Source organism: Sapajus apella, unplaced genomic scaffold (assembly GCF_009761245.1).
Source record: "Sapajus apella isolate SASKATOON/1434 unplaced genomic scaffold, GSC_monkey_1.0 scaffold10, whole genome shotgun sequence".
Lineage (NCBI taxonomy): Eukaryota > Metazoa > Chordata > Mammalia > Primates > Cebidae > Sapajus > Sapajus apella.
Window position 1 is genome coordinate 27,757,926 of NW_022436950.1, and position 24,177 is coordinate 27,782,102.

General features: G+C 33.9%; 1 protein-coding gene across 4 annotated transcripts in view; it reads left to right on the forward strand.

Moving 5' to 3' along the window:
• The window catches only part of ERBB4 (erb-b2 receptor tyrosine kinase 4), a 1,187,662-nt gene that overhangs the window by 813,416 nt on the left and 350,069 nt on the right, over window positions 1-24,177 (forward strand). For all 4 annotated transcript variants that reach the window (XM_032277666.1, XM_032277668.1, XM_032277665.1 and 1 more), the window contains exons 6-7: window positions 16,745-16,863; window positions 19,480-19,621. In XM_032277666.1, the coding sequence (XP_032133557.1) occupies window positions 16,745-16,863; window positions 19,480-19,621 (261 nt within the window). The remainder of the gene's footprint in view (window positions 1-16,744; window positions 16,864-19,479; window positions 19,622-24,177) is intronic.

The following is a 24,177-nucleotide window of genomic DNA, read 5'->3' on the forward strand; positions in this document are numbered from 1 at the left end:
GAAAATTGCTTTAACATTTGCAATATATTAAAAGTTTCAGTTTAATAATAAATGGGAAAAAAATCAAAACCTTACCCTGGCTTATGCATTTTATTTATTCCTAAGAAAAAATGTTAGAAATATACACATCGCCTTTTATTTATTCAAAAGTATATCTGGAGCTGCTTTGAAGAAAAATATTAAAATCTAATAAAGTGATTATGTATTTTTGTTCCTCAAAATTTCAGCAAGAAATGTTGCAGTTGAAAATTAAATTGTATCCTTTGCCGTGAAATTTTCAAGAGTTTCCTGTAGATTGTGAAACCAAAATGACAAATTATGAAGATAATAAACTAATTATACTCATACACATGCATACACATATAATTTGCCTAAAGTGTAATTGTATTTACATTCTTTGTGCAACAAATGTTGTTTAAAAAGAAGGTGCCGATGTGGTAAATATCCAATTAGAGCAGAGAAAAGCAAGTGGGAGCTAATGGGGAACAGAGAAAGAGCTGAGCCAGCGGACCCCATCAATCAGGATAACAGCGAGCCTTTGTAAACGCCAACATCTTTAATTAAAACCCTTGTATTTTACTAATAACTTTGTACCTCCATAAGCCTTCTTATTGATTTCAATTATTCCCATTTTTCTTTTTTGGATTTATAGTTTCTGGAGATATTGTAAAATTAACGTAAACTTTAGAATAAACCAATTACTTGTGTACATTGAACATTTCAGAAAGTGCCCCAATAATTTACTGTTAGAAAATAAGAAAAATCTTCCCTGATGTGCTCTTCATTTTGACATAAGTTGATAATTTGTATTGTAATTTAATGACTTTTCTCTAAGATTTAAAAGAACAAGCTGTTTCATTTTAACTATGAGAGATGTATATATTTGAAATGCTCTGTATATTACAGTTTAATGGGTTTCAGAAGATAGTAGTTAATGCCAAGCCAAGGGCCTCAGGGGGTATAAAATTGTTCCTGGTCTGTGGGCATGCTGTGGGTGAGATACAAGACAAAGGTGAGGAATATTGGAAACATTCAAAAAAAATATTAAACTGGGGACATTAGATAACTGGAGATGTAGTCCTACCTCTAACTCAGTTTTAGAACTTCAGTTTCAACAAGTTTCTCTCTATCTATCTATCTCTATCTATCTATCATCTATCTATCTATCTGTCATCTATCTATCTATCTCATCTATCTATCTATCTATCTGTCAATTATCTAGTGTGTGTGTATGTATAACTACATATATAGTTATAGATGATACAGATATAGATAGATTGGGAGAATGCAAACTATGGGGTGTTGCTGGCAGCTATTGTAAAGAGAGAAATCAGAGAGTGAATACTCTTGAAGGATTATTACTAGGACATTGAGAAGAACAGTTAGATATATCTGGAAGTTCTACCAATAACGTAATTTTGTTATTTTGGTAGCGATGACAACTTATTCTCAATTATTTGTATCTTCACAGCAGAAGAGCTGACTGTCATTAGAGTAACTATATTTGACTATCAAAGAGAAAATTTCAAAATCACCTGCATGTTACATGCTTCTGATGAATAGGACACCTATACTGTTCTGGCTACAGAAATGGAAAGAAGTGTGAGATTTTATTCTAGGAACAGCAGGCACTTACCTGCCACTCTCATGGTTAGAGAATTTAGCAAGTAGGGAGAAAGATATGCCCCTTATAGTCCTACCTTACATTTATGTGAAATGTAGTATCTTCTATTTCAGATTAATCAATGTGATCAAAGAAATAGTTAAGTAAACAGTGTAGGGATGAAAGAGGATAAGAAAGGGTAACAAGATACAGATCAACTTCTCTTATGCCAAGCCACATTTTTGCTCATTATGTGAGAATAAATGTGAATTCTCTAAATATCAAACATATAAAGATTTCATTTCTCAAGCCAATATAAATTGTATATATTACTCAATAATTTATTATATTATCATGGCTGCATTTCTCCATTAGCTTGGGTTCTTTCCAAAGAAATAGTCACTATATTGATTTACGATGAGTTATAAAAACATACAAAAATATTTTAAAAAATAATTTATACATATTACTATTTCACTGAAGACAGTTATTTTTTATCTATCTAAAATCTTTTTGCCCATGAATTTTGTTATAATGGAATTTATGGAGCATAATAACCGCAAGAATACCTACAGGTTTTGTTCTGATTTCAGTATTTCTTGAATAACTGTCACACAGGATGATTCTTTTCCTCTACAATAAGGATGGTTATATGTATTTAAGATGTATGTAATTACATTCACTAGAAAATGGAGGGGATGAAGGAACAGAAAGATTCTGATGTTAACAACTGGTTGCTGATAATTTAAAAGAAAAACCAGGCTACAATATTTCACCAAGACATAACCACAAAATTAAATGGAGAATTACTGCATTCTAAGATAGAAATGATCATGCTATGAAAATTTCAGTTCTTCCACAATTAAACTATATTTTTAACCATCTTTAATCAATTACCAATGCTTTTTTAATTGAATAAAAAATAATCTAAAGAATCTCTTAAAAATATATTTAATAAAATAGCAAGATGTTTGAAAGAAATAACTCTGTGGAATGATTTTCTCTATCAAGTATTAAAATGTTAAAAAGTAGTAACTGTTAAAACAGTATAGAATTGGTTCAGAATGGTTTTGTCTCAATGAAACCTAACGAAGTCCAGATGGAGGCAAATGTCTATAGTAATTTAGGTTTTACAAACCTGACATTTTTTTAAAAAATGAAAAAAGCATAGATTATTTAACAGATTATGAATAAATGGTTCATATATGGAATAAGATGAAGTTAGATCCCTACAATAAAACAAAAGGCATAAGATGGATTATACATTAAAAGTTTAAAGAGCACAAAATAGACTATAGTCTATATCCAGATAGACCTACATATACAGATTGATGAATTATAGATTAAAAATTTTAAAACACATAATATAACTGAAAGTACTGGAAAAAAATAGTGATAAAAATTACAGGATGATGACTGTCTTTTTAGGCATGACATAACAAATATAAAATAAAATATAAGAAAACAATCATTTTCTGGCCAGACACAGTGGTTCATGCTTGTAATCCCAGCACTTTAGGAGGCCGAGGCAGGCGGATCACTTGAGGTCAGGAGTTTGAGACCATCCTGGCCAACACAGGAAAACCCCATCTCTACTAAAAATGCAAAAAAATAGCCAGAAGTGGTGGCGGGCACCTGTAACCCCAGTTACTTGGGAGGCTGAGGCACAGGAATCACTTGAACCTTGAAATGGGGAGGCAGAGGTTGCAGCGAGCCAAGATCGCGCCACTGCACTCCAGCCTGGGCAGCAGAAGACATTTCATCTCAAAAAAAAAAAAAAAAAAAAAGGAAAAGAAAGAGATCATTTTAGCTGCATTATAGTTAAGTATAGTTTTGTATTTTTAAAGTAATTTTAATAAAATTAAAGAGTTGAATATACCAAAAATCTGCAAAAAATGCTTGACATTACTTATAATCAATGATGTACAATTTTATAAATTAAAAATATATTCACATAACTCCTAGTAAGAATGAAAGTGTGGGCCGGGCGCAGCGGCTCAAGCCTGTAATCCCAGCACTTTGGGAGGCCGAGGCGGGTGGATCACGAGGTCAAGAGATCGAGACCATCCTGGTCAACATGGTGAAACCCCGTCTCTACTACAAATACAGAAATTCAGCTGGGCATGGTGGCGTGTGCCTGTAATCCCAGCTACTCAGGAGGCAGAGGCAGGAGAATTGCCTGAACCCAGGAGGCGGAGGTTGCGGTGAGCCGAGATCGCGCCATTGCACTCCAGCCTGGGTAACAAGAGCGAAACTCCGTCTCAAAAAAAAAAAAAAAAAAATACTGGAACAGTATCAGTTATTCTTGGTAGACTATAAATAGGTAAAAATCACCATGTTGACTAATTGGTCATTAGTGTCAAAGGATTTAAAATATACATTTTTCTTGAACCACAAAATGTATTATTTTAACATTTAGATTATCATATGCACAAAATGAATGTTAAATAGTGTATATTACAGCAGTATTTACAATAGTAAAAAATATTAAAATGTAATATCTTAGAAAGCTGATTCAGTTAGGGCATATTCATATAATAGTATAATATAGAGCTTTGAAAAATAATAAGCATATTTATGCTTCTACAAAAGACTATTAATGATATAATATTTAGTTAAAAATACCAAGCTATAAAGCAGGAGAATAACTATCTACTTATCGATTACTTAAAAATACCAAAAGCCAATATTTATATACTGTTCACTGTATATTAGGCACTATTCCAAATTAATGATTTACCATAATACATAAAATCTTTGTAACAGCTTCATGAAGTAAGTACAATTGTTATTTTATTTTATAGATGAAGAACTGAAGCACAGAAAGGTTAAGCAATGTGTCTAATCTAGCCCAGCTATTATGTAAAGTCAAAAGCAGCTGTCATGTAAAGTCAAAATTATGTAAAGTCATCTCCAGAGAACTTCTTTTAGTTATCCGTTATGCCAGTTTTGCGCTAACAGCTGCACATGTATTATCTAATTCCAACCTCATAATCATTTCAGTATATATACTGGAAATAAGGTAGGAGAGACAAGAGGAAGAGGGGCGAGGAAAAGTTCTGAAGGAGGAGAACAAGAGTTTTCTTCATGTAGAGAAATGTAGATTCATGGGATAATTTTGTGGAGGCGTGAAAGGAGATTGTGTCCCCTTCCTGGATTTGAAAATTATAAAGATCTGAGGTATTTTGAATTACTTTTGATTTTGCGTTTTGTGTTCTCTTAACTGTCATACTAATGTGGAACCATAATAGGGAGGTTAAGCATTCATAGAGACCCAAAAGTTGACACTGGTTATTGCTGTAGTAAGAGGACAAGTGAATTGTTTTTAATTCTACATATCTGTATTATATTTCCCTGAAAATAGGTACTGCGTATGTAATTTCAGAATTTTAAGGAAGGAAGTAACTACAAATATAATAAGTAATACCCCCTTTATTGTGACATGACTTTTTGGTAAATGTTGAGGCTTTCCAAACTTTTGTCCTGATCAGAGAGATTATAATTTCTTTTATCAATATATTAATCAGGCATAAAAGCTTTAGTATCTATAGATTATATTATTTTCTATAAATATATTGCTTGGAGAGGGTCCAAAAAGTTGTTTTGTATTGACCCACAATTTAATATACTGCCATGTAGGAGAAATTCAGACAGAATGATCCCAAATTTCCAGTAATGATGGTGGGAATAAAAAGCACAAACCACTGAGAATTGTCAGTCTCAATGGCACAATTCTGAAGATAAGGCATTATGGCAGGCAGTATTCTGCAGTGATTTTCCATATCCTCTGGGATCCAAAAACTTCAGAAAAAGGAAATTTTATTACCAGTGACTCTAAATTCCTGAATTCATTAGAAGGCTAATTTGCTGCACATACTAAAAAGAGCACACAGATTTGTTTCTTTGATTTCTGAATTTGACCTTTGTTCATGCAAGAAGGCAATGGTTTTAGTTTGCTGGTTGCAGCTTATTAGTAGATTATAAAATCACTTCAGTGCTCCCTGCCCAAAAAATAAATTTTCTTTGAAATAGGATAGATTGGAATAAAACAGAACAGAATAGAATAGAATAGAATAGAATAGAATAGAATAGGCAGTATCAAAATGTTCTTGTACTAATTAGGGTCAATATTATCCCTGAAAACATTTCATCAAATATGTATGTACTGAGCCATGATAATACAATGTTATTTGTCTTGTAAATTGTGATTTAAAAAAGAGTTTGAAAAACACTGCAAAGAAGCATCATTTGATTTGTAGGAGGACATTATTATCTTTTTTATTTCTTTTTTTGAGATAGAGTCTGACTGTGTTGCCCAGGCTGAAACACAGAGGCACAATCATAGCTCACCGTAACCTTGAACTCCTGGGCTCAAGTGATCCTCCTGCCTCAGCCCTCCCAAGTAGCTAGGCCTATAGATGCACACACTATGCCTGGCTACTTTTTTTTTTTTTTTCTTTTTTCTTTTTGGTAGAGACAAGGTCTCCTTATGTTGCCGAGGCTCATCTTGAATGCCTGGGCTCAAAAACTCCTCCTGCCTCAGCCTTCCAAAGTGCTGGGGTTACGGACATAGGCCAGTCTGCTTGGCCTGATTGTCTGAAGATAATCCCAAATGTGTTCTATGAGGAGAAAAGCAAAACATATTCTTTGTATACCCTCAAAATATGCTTGTGGTATAACTCTTTAAAGTGGTTTCCTTTAGAAGTCTTTTTTACTGAGGTATAGACTTCAGTGTTGGGCCTCTTTGGGTCTGAGATATAAAGAGTATTTGAGTAGTATCTTAGTTTTCATTATCATCACTCATAATCATATTAGTTAAAATAGCCTCAACCAAGCTGCTTTTCAGAGGCGTAATGTGGACACCTGTTTGATTACTTTAGCTATTCAGTGTTGCATTTAAAACAGTTCCTGAAACTATCTTCCTCTCCCATTTTACTCCTTTTGATTTTTACATTTAGACATCTACTATGTGTGACTGTTAATGAAACCACATAAATGAAGATGTATGAGTCAGAAAACTAATTTTAAACTCCACTTTGATAATAGCTTATTATTTGACCTAGGATAAACTAGTTTTTAAATGTAACTTCTTTATCTGTAACACTGGGATAATTAACTTCCTCTGCCAAATGCACAGATTATTTTAGTATAGCTTTATTTTAAATTCATGTGATACTCAGTTCATACAGTTAAAAACAATAATGTCTTCCCGTCGGTAAATATACTTCTCCAACCTACATTTTTTCATAGTGATTACTTTATGGTAATATTGATATATATGTATGTATTTATACTTACATATATACATAAGCACATAAAAGTTGTGGGACGTTGTTTTGTGTCTTTTACAAAAATTGGTATGCCATATCTATTCTTCTGTGACTTACTTTTGTTTCACTGCACATTATGTTTTTAAAACCCTTACATTTCAGTACATAGAAACCAATCTCATTCTTTTTTTAATGCTGCAGCTATTTCCCAAGTTACTATAATTAACAATTCCTTATTAGTGGAAATGTAGGTTACATTGTATTATTCTTGGTAACAACTAATAAGTATTTTTATATACATATTTGTCCACAGGCGCACATTCTTTTATAAGTCAGATTTCTAGAAATAGAACTGCTTGACTGGGCACGGTGGCTCACCCCTGTAATCCCAACACTTTGGGAGGCCATTGTGGGTGGATCACCTCAGGTCAAGAGTTCGAGACTAGACTGGCCAATATGGTAAAACCCATCTTTACAAAAACACACACAAAAATTAGCTGGGCATGGTGGTGCACACCTGTAACCCCAGCTACTCAAGAGGCTGAGGCAGGAGAATTGCTTTAACCCAGGAGGTGGAGGTTGCAGTGAGCCTGCAGTGAGCCAAGATCATGCCATTGCACTTTAGCCTGGGCAACAGAGCAAGACTCCATCTCAAAAAAAAAAAAAAAAAAAATAGTACTGCTTGGTCACATGTGAATTTACATATACAAATTTGATAGACAAATTAGTCTTCAACAAATCACGTATCAATTTATACACTCACTAATAGTTTACCCAATTCTTCACCTCTTCAAAACTAGAAACTTCCAGGAATACTCTGAAGAAGTAGTGATATTTCTTAGAGATGTATGAACATTATTTTAGATTTGCTCATAAGCAAGTAAGTTTATTTCCATTTTAATTTCCTCATCAATAAAATGAGAAAATTGGACTAGATAGTATTTGTTTGTTCAACAGATATTTGTTCATTGTTTTCCTAATATGATGCTCTGTGTTTCTTTAAATCTTAACATTCTTTGAGTATTTTCAATTTTTTAAAATATTTTTGAGACAGAATTTCTAAATATTTATTATTTTTAAAAAATATTTTAAAATATTTTCTGCTGCATGTCCCAGGCTGGAGTGCAGTCATGTGATCTTGGCCTACTGCAACCTCAGTCTTCTGGGCTCAAGCGATTCCCCTGCCTCTGCCCAGCTAATTTTTGAATTTTTAGTAGAGACAGGGTTTTGCCATGTTGGCCAGGCTGGTCTTGAACTCCTGGCCTGATCCCCCTGCCTCCGCTTCCCAAATGCTGGGTTTATAGGTGTGAGCCACCTCCGCTCTTGGCCCGAATATTCTCCTCTACTAATATCTTAGTAGAGTAAAAACTAGTATTTTCCTCTGCTAATATTTTGGATAGGGAACTAGAATAAGTAAAAAAATAAGGTAATTTTTGTTTTTTGGGTTTTTTTTTGTTTTGTTTTTCAACAGGGTTAGTTGTGGAAATGTCTATTATAATGCACAGTGATTTAAAAAATTTGAATACCAACTTTTCCATATTTTTTGGTTTGTGAAAGATCTATGATATAATTATTATAATTTTTTTACTGCTTTATCTGCAGCCTATCATTTATTGGCAGACTGTAAGGTGCAGACCTCAATTCTAATTTTTAAAAATATTCTTAAAAAATACTATAGGCTTCTTCTACAGATTCATATTCTTCCTTTATTGCTTTGAAATCATTATCTATAGGCCTGTAAGGAATATGCAAAGTAACTTATACTAACCCTTAAGAATATTTTTATAGTTAATGTAACAGGGCGATATTTTTTCAATCGTGACTGACAAACTGTGGAGATGCTAATAGCCTATTAAGAAGGGAGAATTTCCCTGGTGGCCAAGTGTGTAGTTTAAAATCAGCTTTACGATTCCTCAATGAATCATAGATCATGTCTTTATAAAACACGTTGAATAAAACTTCGTTAAATAAATGAATAAAGCAGGTGGTGACAAAGAATGGATTAGACAAGATCCCTTACCTCTTTGACATAACTAACAATATTATCATGTCATAGTCCATGGGTCACCAGGGATTTATCAGGTCAAACCTGCTTAGTAGCTGCCAAAATCTGAGCCTACTCTTATTAATTAAGGACTGTCCAGGAATTTTCTGTTTTCCAGGGGTAACTACAGAGATGATTGCATTTTGGATTAAACACTTATTTTACCTGTGGAGTGTATACTTCATGGTATGTCCTGGTCAGTTCATCTAGAGTAACTATCACCAAACCAATTAGTAATTAATAATAAAAGAGAATTAGTTATATTTTATTTTGTGTTGTAAAAATGTATATGATTCTGGTCATTTAGAAGCCCAGATGCTTTTTGATAATTCCATTTTGCTAGGTCTAATTTTTTTTTTTTTCACAAAAGATCTCTGAGAGCCTTTTTAAATATGTTAGATCATACGTTTTTGCAGGCTTAAAGAATTGAAAAGTCTTTAAAGTGCAAAATTATTTTCCTGTAAAAATTAGGACATAGGCTTATGATGAGGCCTTACTCTGTGAAGCAACAATTTTTCACTTATTTCTTCTGTGATGTAATGTGAAATAGGAAAGAGCATTCTAGTTTAAGATCAAACCAGCTCTGCTTCTGCCTTTCCATGTATGGAAACCTTTTATTAGAAATAAGAGAGTGCCTTACAGCAGAAGTTTGGAGATATTGGCTTATAAAATCTACTTCTAAAAAAACTTAAGGCTCCAAATAAAAATGAATTTTCTGATACCTTCCCCAGACTTACTGAGTCAGAATTTAGGAGATGGGCCAGACATCTTTATTTTAAATCTTTCTGTTTGGCTTTTAGAATCTACCTGTCCCTGGACACACAAATATGTTCAATTATTCTCTTTTGTAAGAATGAATAACAATGTATAGTTTGGCATTAGTTTCATTGAACCTAATTTTTTTACACAGTTTAACATGTTCTATAAGTAATGCCTCTTCTTGGATGATCTGTGAGCTTCATGTATTTCACTTCAAGAGTATCCCATTGATAGCTTTCTAAAAGCATGTTACACCCAAAGTGTTCAGTTTTTTAGACACAATTTTATCATTCATAGGAATAAACATTGAATCTTAGAGCTAGAGGGTACCTCTAGAGAACATTTCATCAACCCTCCTATCTTTAATTAAGTGAATGTCTAACACATTTAGAAGAGATTTCCCTTAAAATAGTGACAAATAAACACTTAAGAAGCCCATTACAGTGTTTTTATCCTGGTAATAGTCAATAATTCTTCCTCACATCCAACCCGTATCACCTCTATTTTAACCCAAGTATTTCTCTTCTAGCTCAAACCATGAAGTGTGTAACTGAAAACGTCATAAAAACACTCGATTCAAATACTATCTAGTCAATAAACACGATGTGTTTTATGAACACAGTCAAAATTTTGTCAACAAAAATAGAATAAAGGCAGCATAGAGGTATGAGTCTTTGAATAAAAGTTGAAATAAAATTTAAAAAATAAAATAGGCCGGGCGTGGTGGCTCACGCCTGTAATCCCAGCACTTTGGGAGGCCGAGGCGGGTGGATCACGAGGTCAAGAGATCGAGACCATCCTGGTCAACATGGTGAAACCCCGTCTCTACTAAAAATACAAAAAATTAGCTGGGCATGGTGGTGCGTGCCTGTAATCCCAGCTACTCAGGAGGCTGAGGCAGGAGAATTGCCTGAACCCAGGAGGCGGAGGTTGCGGTGAGCCGAGATCGTGCCATTGCACTCCAGCCTGGGTAACAAGAGCGAAACTCCGTCTCAAAAAAAATAATAATAAGAAAATAAAATAAATATGCTTTAAGATGTGCTTAGCAATGGAATTGTGGGTTGCCCCAAGATACTTTTCACTCGGACAGCTGCTGCGTGAGAGAAGGGAAGTTTTTTGATACCTCATTTATCCATAATGTTTGCCTTCAGAACCAGTGAGACAGTATTTCTATTGAAAATATAGATCATTTCTCTCCCAAATTTTCCTGTCTGCTTGCACATCAATTTTTGTTTGATTTTTCAATTAGTGATAGAGAGCTTTACAACGAAATAGGAAATTAAAGCAATCACTGTGATTAAGTTTCAGACAAGGAATAATCAGTCAATCAAATGATATAAGTGACTTAAAATTTTTTCTCCCGTTTGACTGGTTAAAATAAAGGCTCTCAACTCTAAACTGAATACTGGAATCCTCGAGAGCTTATTAAAACTACCAAAGCTCCTAGAAAATACTCTATATTCTGCTACTTAATATGGGGTCTGTAGATGAGTATGCAGATACATTACCTGGGAGCTTATTAGAAATGGACAGTCTTGGGCCCCACTGATACTGACTGAATGAAAATTTTTACTTACAGAAGAATTCCAATATTCAAGCTTAAAAGACTCTGTTAAATGATCTAATATACAGCCCAGTTCAGAACCACTGGGTAGAGGATGAAGAGAATCGAAAGGCACTGAAGGAGAGAAGCTGGAGGAGATAAGGAAGGAGATAGGGGAGGAGAAGGAGGTGTCAGAGTATAGAAAGAAGCAAAGACTTTGCCTATATTTATCCTTATTTCTATAGTTAATGGGGGAACAGAGATCTTTTTGTCACTATGATGTCAGTGCTCTGTTTTGCATTATTTATGAATATTCTTTGTCTTTTTTGCTATTGTTGCTAGGAAGCAACAATCAGTGTTTAGTAAATTGCCAAGCTCCTTCAAGTAAAATAAATTTGTTCTAAGGGAGTAACTTTAATCATAGTATTGATAATCATTATATTGAAAGAAGTAATTAAGCCATATTTCTCATTAGTGAGATACTGATAAGATTAAGCTACTTAACAATTTTTTAATAATTTTTGACTTGATAAGATATTCTCTCAGCAGTATTGGCTTACCATGAAATGTGTGATTCCTTTAATGTTACCCATCTAATTCTCTAATGGATATTTTGAAAGAATTCACATTCCCCATGTCAAGTTTAGTGACACCAATATAAGGAGTTTAACATCCCAGGTTTTACGTTTTATATTAATCACATTTAGTGCATATCACCAATGATTAAGCTAGTTAAAACTGGACCCAAATATTTTAATGTACCCAGTGAAGCAATTTAGAAAGGATACTAAATACAAGAAAAAAAATGTAATGAAATATTTGGGCAAGGATGGAATTAATAAAAACCAAAGCAGTTATAAGTTAATGTTCCTGTAGAGGCTGACTTACCTCATTTATTTCAGGAATTGTATTTTTTGTTTTGTGTCTCCATCAAAATAAAATATGAGCATAATTTGATGAGTTTATTCACATTAAGTAATGTTTATTAATCAAAAAATGCTACTAAATAAATTTACTCTATGATGCCCTTCCACTTGTCCTGCATGTAGCCTTGAATTGTTTAAAGGAATATTTTCTTTCTTGATACAAGTCTCATATAATCATATAAAGAAATATTTTTTAACCCATCACTGTTTAGAAATCAAGCTTTATTGTGTGTGTGCGTGTGTGTGTGTGTGTGTGTGTGTGTGTGTGTGTTTTGCCTACCTTTTATTTGTCTAAATGCTTCATGCTTATTGAATTTTCATTTGGAATTAAGGGATGTAAAAATCTTGATGGTGAAACACCTTATATTTAATGTTGAATGTAGTATATATAAAAAAATCAATTATAGACTATTTTTGGAAAATACAAACCATAATTCCCTTTTAACATGTTAAATAAGAAGTGTAGAATGCATCTGCATTTGGATAATAATATAGAGGAATTTTTTGCATGTTTCTAAAATGGAATATAATATCTGAAATCAAAGTGCCCTGAAAAATATGAAATATTTGACCACTATGTGGAAAAAATTGCCATTTTCAAAAATTTAAAGTTAATTTAACACAAATGATTAAATAATTTAAAATGTCTTAATAGTTCCATAGCATAATAATTGCTATGGAGTCAAATATTATACTATGTTGGATTATATTTATAACATACTATTTTTGTATTTAAATAGAGTACTCAGAAATTTTAACATGATTGTTTAATAATTTTAACTAAATTCAGGGTTACTTGTCTTGTCATTATAATTATTTTCTGCATTGATTTTCTCATTTGGCAGGATAAACCAAAGTAAATAAATAAAGAGGCACTGAAACATTTTGTCTAGTTACGTTAAATCTCTGTAGGGCTAAAAATAAAAAGTAGCACTTAGACATATCTATGATTAAAATATGATGTGACATATTATTAAAATATGATTGTTGACTCCATGCTATTGTTTCCCAGCCGAGCAATAGCTGTCAAATAGAAGCAAATTGATAAACTGTCCTGTGATAACACATTTCAAATCTAGTAATTTATTTATTTAACAAATGTCTGCTATTTTAATTGGTGACTGTTGATACATCAGAGCACTTTATTGAACCTAGAAGAGAAGAATTGTGTTTGAATTTATTCTGTACAAAACTGTCTATTAAAAGTGTTTCCTTTTAAAAAGTTTCCTTTACATTGTATGAATTACTAATTAGGGCATCTAAAATATACTACTTGGTTAAAAGATGGAAATATCAATATAAGCATAATGTGTGACACGAAGAGTTAATGAGTGGATATAAATTGTTTGGGTACATATGATATATATATATATATCATATGTATATGTAGTGTGTATCCAATATAAATATAAATAAAACTATGTAAATGCCAATTACAGTTTCAAACATAGCAATACACCAAGAAACAAAATACATGTAATAAGTAAGTTGTGAAATATGTTAGATGGTAATTGATGCTGTAACAAAATACAGGAAGGAAGGGAGATGAAAGAAAGAAAGAGAAAAAAGAAGAGAAATGTTCATAAGGGGTCAGTTGATTGGGAAAGATTCAGTGTTAAACAGCGGCAGACTTTACTACAAAGGTGTGATTTGATCAAAGACTTAAAGAAGATGAAGGGATAGGCCAAGAGGATTTATTATGTAGAATTTTGTACCAGAACACTAATAGAAGAAATAATTTATTTTGAAGTTTAGTGTAACCCAAATTGCAAATACAAAATACACCTTCACGAATCCAGATGTAAAAATTTTATGATTTTCCAAATCTTCTAAAGCTTATGGTAAAAAATAGCATGTAACCTTATTTTTACAAAATAAAAACATGACAGAGGGTGAGTCCAAGTGCCATTTTAGTTTAAACTATATTTGATGTTTGCATTGATTGTACTTCATAGAGAATAATTAGGTAACCTCAAATAGAATAATATTCTTCATATTCAATATTGTGCATTATTTTATGAATACCATCATCATGTTCAGTGGAAGAGGATCCAAAGTATAAATATGAAATCATGAAATAATCAACAGCAGAAGTGAAGGAGCATTTAAATCTAATAATGGAAATTAACAATGATTTCAATTTATATGTATTTTCATATGATCTGTTTCTTAGTATTTTAATATCTATTTGTATTTCTTAGTGACCTACTTCTTTAACTCTCTATACCTTTTTATGTCTCTGATAAATATATTAAGCACCCAGAAGATACTGCCATTGAATTAGCAATATAGGACTTATCTATTTACTTGGAGGGGATACTTACTTATATTGTGTGTTAAGTAAAAAAACTTTGTATTTATCACTGAAGATTAAAACTTAAGGAATACAATAAACTTCAACAAAGCCATAGTTTAGTGGAAGTTGAAGCAAACATGAAAAAAATACAATGTATAAGTGCAATAAAAATAAGTTGCTGAGCACTGTTAATAGGGACCATGTAAAGCACTTTATACCTCTATATTTATCCTCAGTCCTATTAGATGAGTACTGATACTAACTCCATCTTAAAAATGGTTAAGTAAACTACAGAGTGGTTAAATAACTTGCCCATATCACATGGACATATTTTGGATTTGAACCTAGATCTTCAGACTATCTATACTGCTGCATTAACTTTATCTTCTTTATTGTTCAGAAGCAAGAGTGAGAAAATAACTCAGCTAGAAGCTATGTCTGGAAAGGTTTCAGAGCAAGTATTTCCCACGCTGAGAGGCTAGGAAAAGTTTTTAACATGGAGAAATGCCTTGTGAAGATGCAATGAGAATCACAGCTGAATAGCAAGTGGTATTTCTATCTGACTGGATGTGAGAAACAGAGTTAGAGTGATGAGATTCCTGGAAGGGTAGACATGGTGGTCAACTTATGGAGGACTTTTGTCCCTTGCCAAAGGCTTAATCCTTAGTACAGGGATGGTCAGAAGTTTCATACTGGGAATCAACACTGATTTATAGGCATTGATATTTGCAGTTTCAAGCCATTACTTTTAGGGCCTTGTGGAGGATTAACTGGAAAGAAAAGATGAGATCTGAGAAAACTTTTAGAATACTGCATAATAATTTAGAGAGAGGCTTTTGAATAAAGTTGGAATAGAAAAGAGGGAATCTACTGAGAAATATTTAGGAAACAATTGCTAATACTTGGCAATGTTATTAGGTATGAGAAGTGATGATGAGGGGATAGGAGACAGAAAATACATTACAAATTGCTAGCAAGCGGCTGGATATATGGCTTCCATTAATTGAGATAAGGGAACTTAGAGGAGAAATCCACTCAGTAGTGGGTGTGGGAGGAAAGTTACGTTCTGTGTTTTACACCTTGCATATCAAAATGGGGACTTCTGTAGACAGCTGGAAATACATGCCGCAGCTCCATAGAGAACTCAGTTCTAGATCTGAAAGTCATCTACTCATAGTATGCTAAGTAGAAGATGAATGACTTTACCCAGGAATGAGCCATAGTCCCCCCACCACCAAAAAATTGTCAAGAACAAGTCTGGGGAATGCTAATGTTTACGAGGCAGAATCTTGATAAGTAGCAACAAAGAAAGCTTAGAAGAATTATTTTTAAATGTGGGCAGAAACAAGGCTGAAGTGAAAATACAGAAACCATGAAATTATATGCTATACATCTCCTGTAAAATTCGTACCTTAAATACTGTAAAAATATTTTTTGGAATTAGTGAGAAGAGCAGAATTTTGTCTCTTATTACTATAATTTTAATGCATAATCTTTAGCATTGGTTTTACTAAAGTATCCTTTATATGATACTGTCAGCTTGGATTGAAGCATGTTATAAGAAAAGAGCAATGATACTTTTTGTTGTGTTTACTATGAATGGCTTTCTTTCCTTCTTTCTTTCTTTCCTTCCTCCCTTTCCTCCCCATCCCTCCCCTTCCCTTATTTTCTTGACTTTTTTCTTTCTTTCCTCATGTAAAATATTATGTGAATTAATTAAACATTTATGTGTCCCTTTCTACATTGACTACTGAAAATCTCAGACCCATTTCTGGGGACACCTTCTACTAGGAGCTTACTATACCCATTGTGTGACTTAACTTCACCTTTCCTAGCCTGCCAAATGCCTATTTAGTCATTTCTGTTTTTCTTTTACTAATTTTAGAGACAGAGTCATGCTATGCTGCCCAGGCTGGAGCGCAGTGACTATTCACAAGTGCAGTCATAGCCCACTGTATCCTTGAACTGCTGGCCTCAAGCAGTCCTCCTGTCTCAGCCTCCCAAGTAGTTGGGATTACAGGCACACTCCACTGTGCCTGGCTTCAGATTGGAGTCTTTCTTGTTAAGTTGTATAATTGTCATAAAGCACTATAATTATTTGCGAAAACAAGAAAGAATATAAAAAAATTATATATTAATTTTGGAGATTTTTGTGTAACAATTTTGCTCTAGTTGCAAACCTCATTCATTAAATGTGCACTGAATTGAGTCAAAGAGGTTGAGAAATTGTCATTCCAGAACTCTGCTTATGAGTTTCTCTTGGTGGCAGACTTTGATCACGGTCCTATCTCGGTCTTCTGCAGTGACAAGGACCGTGTGTGCAGAACAATGTGACGGCAGATGCTATGGACCCTACGTCAGTGACTGCTGCCATCGAGAATGTGCTGGAGGATGCTCAGGACCTAAGGACACAGACTGTTTCGTATGTCTGCGATTTCTCTCTTTTATTATCCTGCTCCCCTTTCCCTCCCTATTTGGCTCAGGCATATTGAATCTTTATCTTATTACAATAAGATCAACTTTAGCCACTTGAGGGTTAAGAAAAATGCTCGGCCCTCCTTGAAGTCATTCCCTCACTGAGTTGGCTATTGATTAACTAGAATTATTCTCTTCTGTTCAATGAATTGTATTTTCTGATATAATTTATATTACAAATGAGATTCACTGGAGAATATATTGAGATATCTTTTTAGAATCTAATAGCAACCTTTCTAGAAATGTAGCGATTAAGTGATTACCTGTTTATGTGGTTGCATCATTGAGTTCTGTGAGTGGGAGCAATTGCATTTTATTTCTTGAACATAAATTTAAATGTTATAGAGGATATATTTTTGAGTTTCAGTATTTTCTAGTTTATATTTTTAAAGGTAATATTATTTAAAAATTTAAGATTTACAAATAGTTTGTTAGGGACAGTTTTTATATTTTGATATCATATTCCTGACAGTACTCTTTGTTCTTTGGCATACATATCAGCAATTCTGAGTTTTAGTTAAGTCAATTTCACATACAAAGAACACCAGTTTAATTTTAAAGCTAAAAATCTTAAAAATACACAAATATTTTTATAGTTGAAAATGAACACAGACATTTTTTTCTCTCAAATATCCAGCAAATATATGTAGTTGAATTGAGCTTTAAAAAAAAAGAAAAGAAAACCTAATTGCAGAAATGAGTAAACTATATATTAAAGCTCTTATGATATGGACAGTAATTTCTTAGTTTTATTAATATCATAAGAAATATTATCATCTGCACTCATTCAATAGTGAAACAAAAATACATACAGCAGAAGTGGATAGGGAGGAAGAAGAAAAGGAAATAATGTTAAAAATTTAAAGGAGATACTCAGCAAGTCTTGAACTGAGAACCTTCTTCTGTCTATCATCAGACAGAGGATGGAAGCTTGATTCTGAGGACACTGAACACTGCAGGTATTGTATTACAATTCCAAAACAACAACAATAAACAGCAATAGCAAAAACTCTCAGAAGTTTTGCAGTGCAATTTTCTTCATGGTTCCATTATCATGATAAGCACAGTACTAAGTGAACTTCAAATTATCACTCCATTACTTTTATGGAATGGACCAGTGATTCCACTTTGGCTTTTGGTACAGAATGTTCAAATACCAGACTAAGGCCATAGTGTAAGTTACATTGTTTTGTATGCTGTCTGAAAGGTAAATTTGTTTTATTCCTCTGACTTATGTTTCTTTGTTCCCAAGCAATCTGTGTACAACATTGCATAAAATATGTTAGTAAAGCAATTATAAGGACACATGAAGTTTTATAGCCATAAATTAAAACTTACTAAGTTTTCTAGATTGGTTTTTAATGGATTCTTCCTAGAATGTGTCATCTTAGTGAATAATGTATCATCAGTAAGTCTCGTTCTGATTATGCATCTAGTAGACCATCATCAGGGAATTGTCATGTTTATGATAAAGCGCTTGCTAAAACAACAATTGATGAAGCAAATGTTTTGAGGAAACAGAATAGATTAATGCTTATTAATAACCATATGTACTATTTATGATTAAATGTAAATCGTAGCTTGAATTCAGATTAGCTTGCTTCCCAAGCCCTAAATTATTCCTAAAATGGCTTGATTTCTTAATAAAAAGAATTAACTCATCCACACTTTTGTTAATCACATGTTTATATAGACTAATACACATATTCTGTTTTTATATCAAATGCCTACCTCTCAGGTGATAAAATTGTTTTAATTCTTCCCAAATGAATTTGAAAATATTAATAAATTGAGTTCTTAATATAAATATGTGAGTCAGCAGAAATGAACTTACTTCTACGTGATGGCTTTTACTGAGTGGAGTGGCATTAGGAAAAAAGACCTACTAGAAATTACATCATATTATTTAATTATAAGCTAATTATAGCTAGTTATCTCTTTACATTTTGGCATTGCGTATACTGTATTGGTATTTGGCTAGTCACCAACCAGAGCCGTTTCTTTAAGTCCAATGTAAATGACCATCACAATGTTTTCTTACTAGACAATGGTGATAATTTAGCTTTACACATCACATGAGACATGGAACTCTTTAAAATACCAGCTCTAATTGACTTCACCCACACATTTTGAACCGGCACTTCCTGCTCAATGCTGGGTAGCTGGACTGGATGATGACTAGCTCAAGTGAATGTCTACCCTGTAGAATTAGGGATTTGGTTGCAAGTGCTGTACTCTAAGATTAAGCATAAATGCTTTGAGTAAGTGTAAACTTCAATAATTTTTCACTGTTAGCTAACATTAAACCAATTCTCAATTTAGAAATTACTAGATACATATTAATCACTTTGAGCATCAGTAACCATAAATGACCTATTTAGTGACACTGCAAAAAAAATTTTATGAAATTTAAGAAACATACATGACTCTAAAATTATCAAATTTTTTAGTACTATGGAATAATTATATACTAAGAAAACAACTTTTGCATATTGGGCAGTGTTTGATTAACAAGTATTATGAAGTTTACTTGTAAATGAAAGTAATATTTGCTATGTTGCAGGCCTGCATGAATTTCAATGACAGTGGAGCATGTGTTACTCAGTGTCCCCAGACCTTTGTCTACAATCCAACCACCTTTCAACTGGAGCACAATTTCAATGCAAAGTACACGTATGGAGCATTCTGTGTCAAGAAATGTCCACGTAAGTAACAGAATAAGAATAACCAAATTAATTAGGTCATTATTTGAAATCAGAGGAATTGTATGTTAGTTTATTTTAATTTGAAGCTTGTAAGAATATTGTTAAGTACTTTGGATATAGGTGAGTATAGGTACTATTACCGCCATTTTATAAATAAGGAAACTAAACCAAAAATTTAAAGTGGTTGGTGTAAAGTTTCATAGTAAAAGAATGACGTGTTTGAGGTTATAAAACTCTTACTGTTTTTACTATACCACAACATTTTTTGCCTGTCGTACCACTTCTCCAAAAAGTAATTAGTTAAGTGGCAGCAAGCTATGTAATGAATAGGGTCCAATTCTTATTACAATGGATTTTTACCTAAAATTACTTCTGATTCCTTATTTGTAACTAGAATATTTAGCATTATAATTTTAATATCAAATTAACCTCAAACAATATATATATACACACACACACACACACACACATATATATATATATAAAGAGGGAGAGAGAGAGAGAGAGAGACAGAGAGAGAGAGATTTAATAGCGAATTAACCTTAAAACATATATATAAAGAGTATGTTAAAGGATCTTAAACAAATTGATAACATCCTGAGGATTCAAAATGAACAGCTTAACTTTCATCAGATATTCAGGATAATATATTGATATTTGCGTGAATCTTTTTTTTTTTTTTTTTTTTTTTTTCTTTGAGTGATCAATGAGATATTTCCTGTTGGAAAGGCAGAAAAAAAATCACTATATATGTTTATATACTCATTTAAAAGAATTCTTTATAGCCTGTACCATACATGTAATGTGACTTACTTCACTTTGTGTATGTGATACAGTGGGAAGTACAGGCTGAGCATCCATAATCCAAAAATCCAAAATCTGAAATGCTCCAAAATTTGAAAGCTTGAGTGCTGACATGATGTCACAAATGGAAACTTCCACACCAGACCTCATGTGATGGGTCACAGTCAAAATGTACACAACACAGTTTATTTAGTGTTCCCAAAAGGGGGAAAAAGAAACACACTTTCAGCCCCTTTCAACTGTGATGTATCTTTTTCATGTATACCCAGACTTCCCCAGGGAAGCATACCCACAAAGGGTAATAAAATGGCACATGTGCAGGCCAGACACACCACTGGAAGGTTTTCCTAAATACCCCACATGGAACCAAGACCTTTGTGCATTACTCACTGGGTTTTGTTGCTTATTCTATGCTCTGAGGTGTTGAGATATTGTTGAAAATGTCAAAAAGGCCTGCAGCTATCCCTCTGAGTAAGAGTGGAAAGAATAAGAGGAAACATTTATGTTTATCTGTAGCACAGAAAGTCAAGCTTTTGGAGAAATGGGAGAATGGTGTAAGTATGCAACATCTTAGAGAAGAGTGCAGTGTTGGAATGAACACTTTGTGTGACCTGAAGAAACAGAAGGATAAACTGTTGGAGTCCTGTGCTGAAAATGACAAACAGAAGCTAATGAAAAATAGAATAACACTGGATAAAGCTAATAATGAAGATCTTGCTTGTGTATTGAAAGACTGAATTTGTCAGCATGTAGCTGAACATATGCCACATAATGATATGCTGATCATGAAACAAGCAAAGATCTAGCACAATGAACTGAAAGTTGAAGAGAACTGTAAATATTCAACAGGCTGGCCACAGAAATGTAAGAAAAGACATGGCACTAAATCTTTAGAGATTCATGGTGACAAAACATCTGCTGATTACAAAGCAGTGGAGAAATTTATCAATGAGTTTGCCTGGGTCATCACTGATGAATATCTGACACCAGGACAATTCTGTGATGCTGATGAAACATCACTGTTTTGGCATTGTTCCTCCAGAAAAACACTGACCACAGTTCATTAGACAGCCCCTGCAGGAATTGAGGATGCCGAAGATAGAATAACTGTGCTGGAATGTGCTAATGCAGCAGGCACACATCAATGTAAACTTGCTATGGTAGGCAAAAGGTTGCATCCTCACTGTCTCCAAAGAGAACTTCTTACCAGTCAATTATTAGGCTACCAAAAATGCATGGGTTACCAGAACAACTTTTCTTATTGACTTCACTCAAGCATTTTGAACCAGCACTTCCTGCTCACTGCTGGGAACCTGGACTGGATGATGACTATGAGATTTTGTTTTTTCTCAACAACTGTTCTACTCATCCTGCAGCTGAAACTCTCATCAAAAATAATGTTTATGCCATGTACTTTCCCCCAAATATGACTTCATTAATTCAGCCATGTAACCAGACTATCCTTCATTATAGTCTGAAGAGTAAATGAAGAGTAAATACAAAAACACATTTTTCCCCTTTTTTGAGACAGAGTCTCTCTCTGTCTCCCAGGCTGGAGTGCAGTGGTGCAGATCTTAGCTCACTGCAGCCTCTACCTCCCAGGTTCAAGCGATTCTCCTGCCTCAGCCTTCCGAGTAGCTGGGACTACAGGCACTTGCTGCCACAACTGGCCAATTTTTTTGTATTTTTAGTAGAGACAGGGTTTCACTGTTTTAGCCAGGATGGTCTGATCTCCTGACCCCATTATCCGTCCACCTTGGCCTTCCAAAGTGCTGGGATTACAGGCATGAGCAGCATGCTAGCAGCAGTGAACAGAGGCCTGGGTGTGGGTAGGTTTTCAAAAGGAGCTTAGCCTGAAGAATGCTGTATACGCTGTTGTCAGTGCTTGGAACACAGTAATTAAAGACACAGTTTTGCATGCCTGGTACAACCTCTGACCTGTGACTATGTTCAGGGAAAAGGTAGTTGCTTGGAAAGATTCCCTATGCCAAGTAAGAAAAAAATATATTTTCAGAATTCGTCAGTAAGCTGGAAGAAGTGGATATCACAGAAGTGTTTAACATTGATAACAAGTTGTTCCTTTATTGACTGATGGTGAAATAGCTGAAGTGGCTCTGTATAAAAGCGATTGTGGTAATAGTGACAGTTAAGATTTTTTAACATTGCATAAAAAGTTCCTAGAGATGACTTGATGAAAATGTGTAATGAGCTTATTGAAGGACTAGGGCATGGTATATTCATAGCAGAACAAGAAATCATGTGAGTTTATGCAATTAAAACGAGACTTCTAAGACAAAATTCATTGTTAATGAGGCAGATGACCCCGGAGGAAACATTTTAGAAAGCCATCCAAGCAGAAAGCCCCCTTATCCCTGTAGGACCCATTCCCTGATTCCTCAACTGTTTCTGATGTTTCTTTGTACCTAAGAAAACACAGTGTATAGTAACCTTTTAATCAAAACACAGCGTCATAGGTAGACACTAAAAGCCTGCATTGTTTATTGTTGCTCTTGTTTCACAGCTGATACAGGTATTCTGGTGATTCTACTGTGATACCTAGTTATTCTGAGCACAATATCTTTTCACTGTGTTAGTGGTATACTTTTTTTTTTTTTTTTTTACTTTTACATATTTATGTGTGAATAAGTGTAAGAATGTGATTGCTTATCAGTAATATATAAATTTAGTGTCATGAATGATGGTGATGCCAAATAACTACAGATTGTCCATGCAGGTGGCTGAGATAGTGATACCTTTGTTTCTGATGGTTCAATGTACACAAACTGCCTTTCACAGAAAAAATTACTTAAAATATCATATAAAATTACCTCAGGTCATACGTAAAGGTGTATGTGATTCATAAAAACTGAATATAGTTTTTAGACTTGGGTCTAAGCCCCAAGGTATTTCATTATGTTTATGCAAATATTACAAAATCCCAAAAATTCTGAAATCTGAAACACTTCTGGTCCCAAGCATTTTGGGTAAGGGATACTCAATCTGTATAAGGGACATGGGATTAGAGTGTCTATGGATTGTGGCTTTGTCTCTTTATTAGTTACATGATTTTTAAATAAAACATTTAGTTCTCTATTCCCTCTTCTTTAAGATGTGGGTTATAAAAATTATATCTCTGGCCAGATGCGGTGGCTCATGCCTGTATTCCTAGCACTTTGGAAGGCTGAGGTGGGTGGATCGCATGAGGTCAGGAGTTCGAGACTAGCCTGGCCAACATAGTTAAATCTGGTGTCTACTAAAAATACAAAAATTAGCTGGGTATGTTAGCACACACCTGTAATCACAGCTACTTGGGAGGCTGAAGTAGGAGAATGCTTGAACCTGGAAGGCAGAGGTTGCAGTGAGCCGAGATCATGCCATTGCACTCCAGCCTGGGCAAAAAGAACAAAACTCTGTCTTAAAAATAAATGTATTTATTTTCCTTCCCTGCTTTCCAGAGTCATTATAACAATCAAAGAGATAGGTAGGATATAAGGATAAGAGGGATAGATATTTTATTTTTATTTTTGGAGACAGGGTCTTGCTCTGTCACCCAGGCTGGAGTGCAATGGTGCAATCTTGGCTCACCACAACCTCCGCCTCCCAGGTTCAAGTGATTTCCCTGCCTCTGGCTCCTGAGTAGCTGGGATTTCAGGCACATGCCACCAAGCACAGCTAATTTTTGTATTTTTAGTAGAGTCGAGGTTTCACCATGTTGGCCAGGCGGGTCTTGAAGTCCTGACCTCAGGTGATCC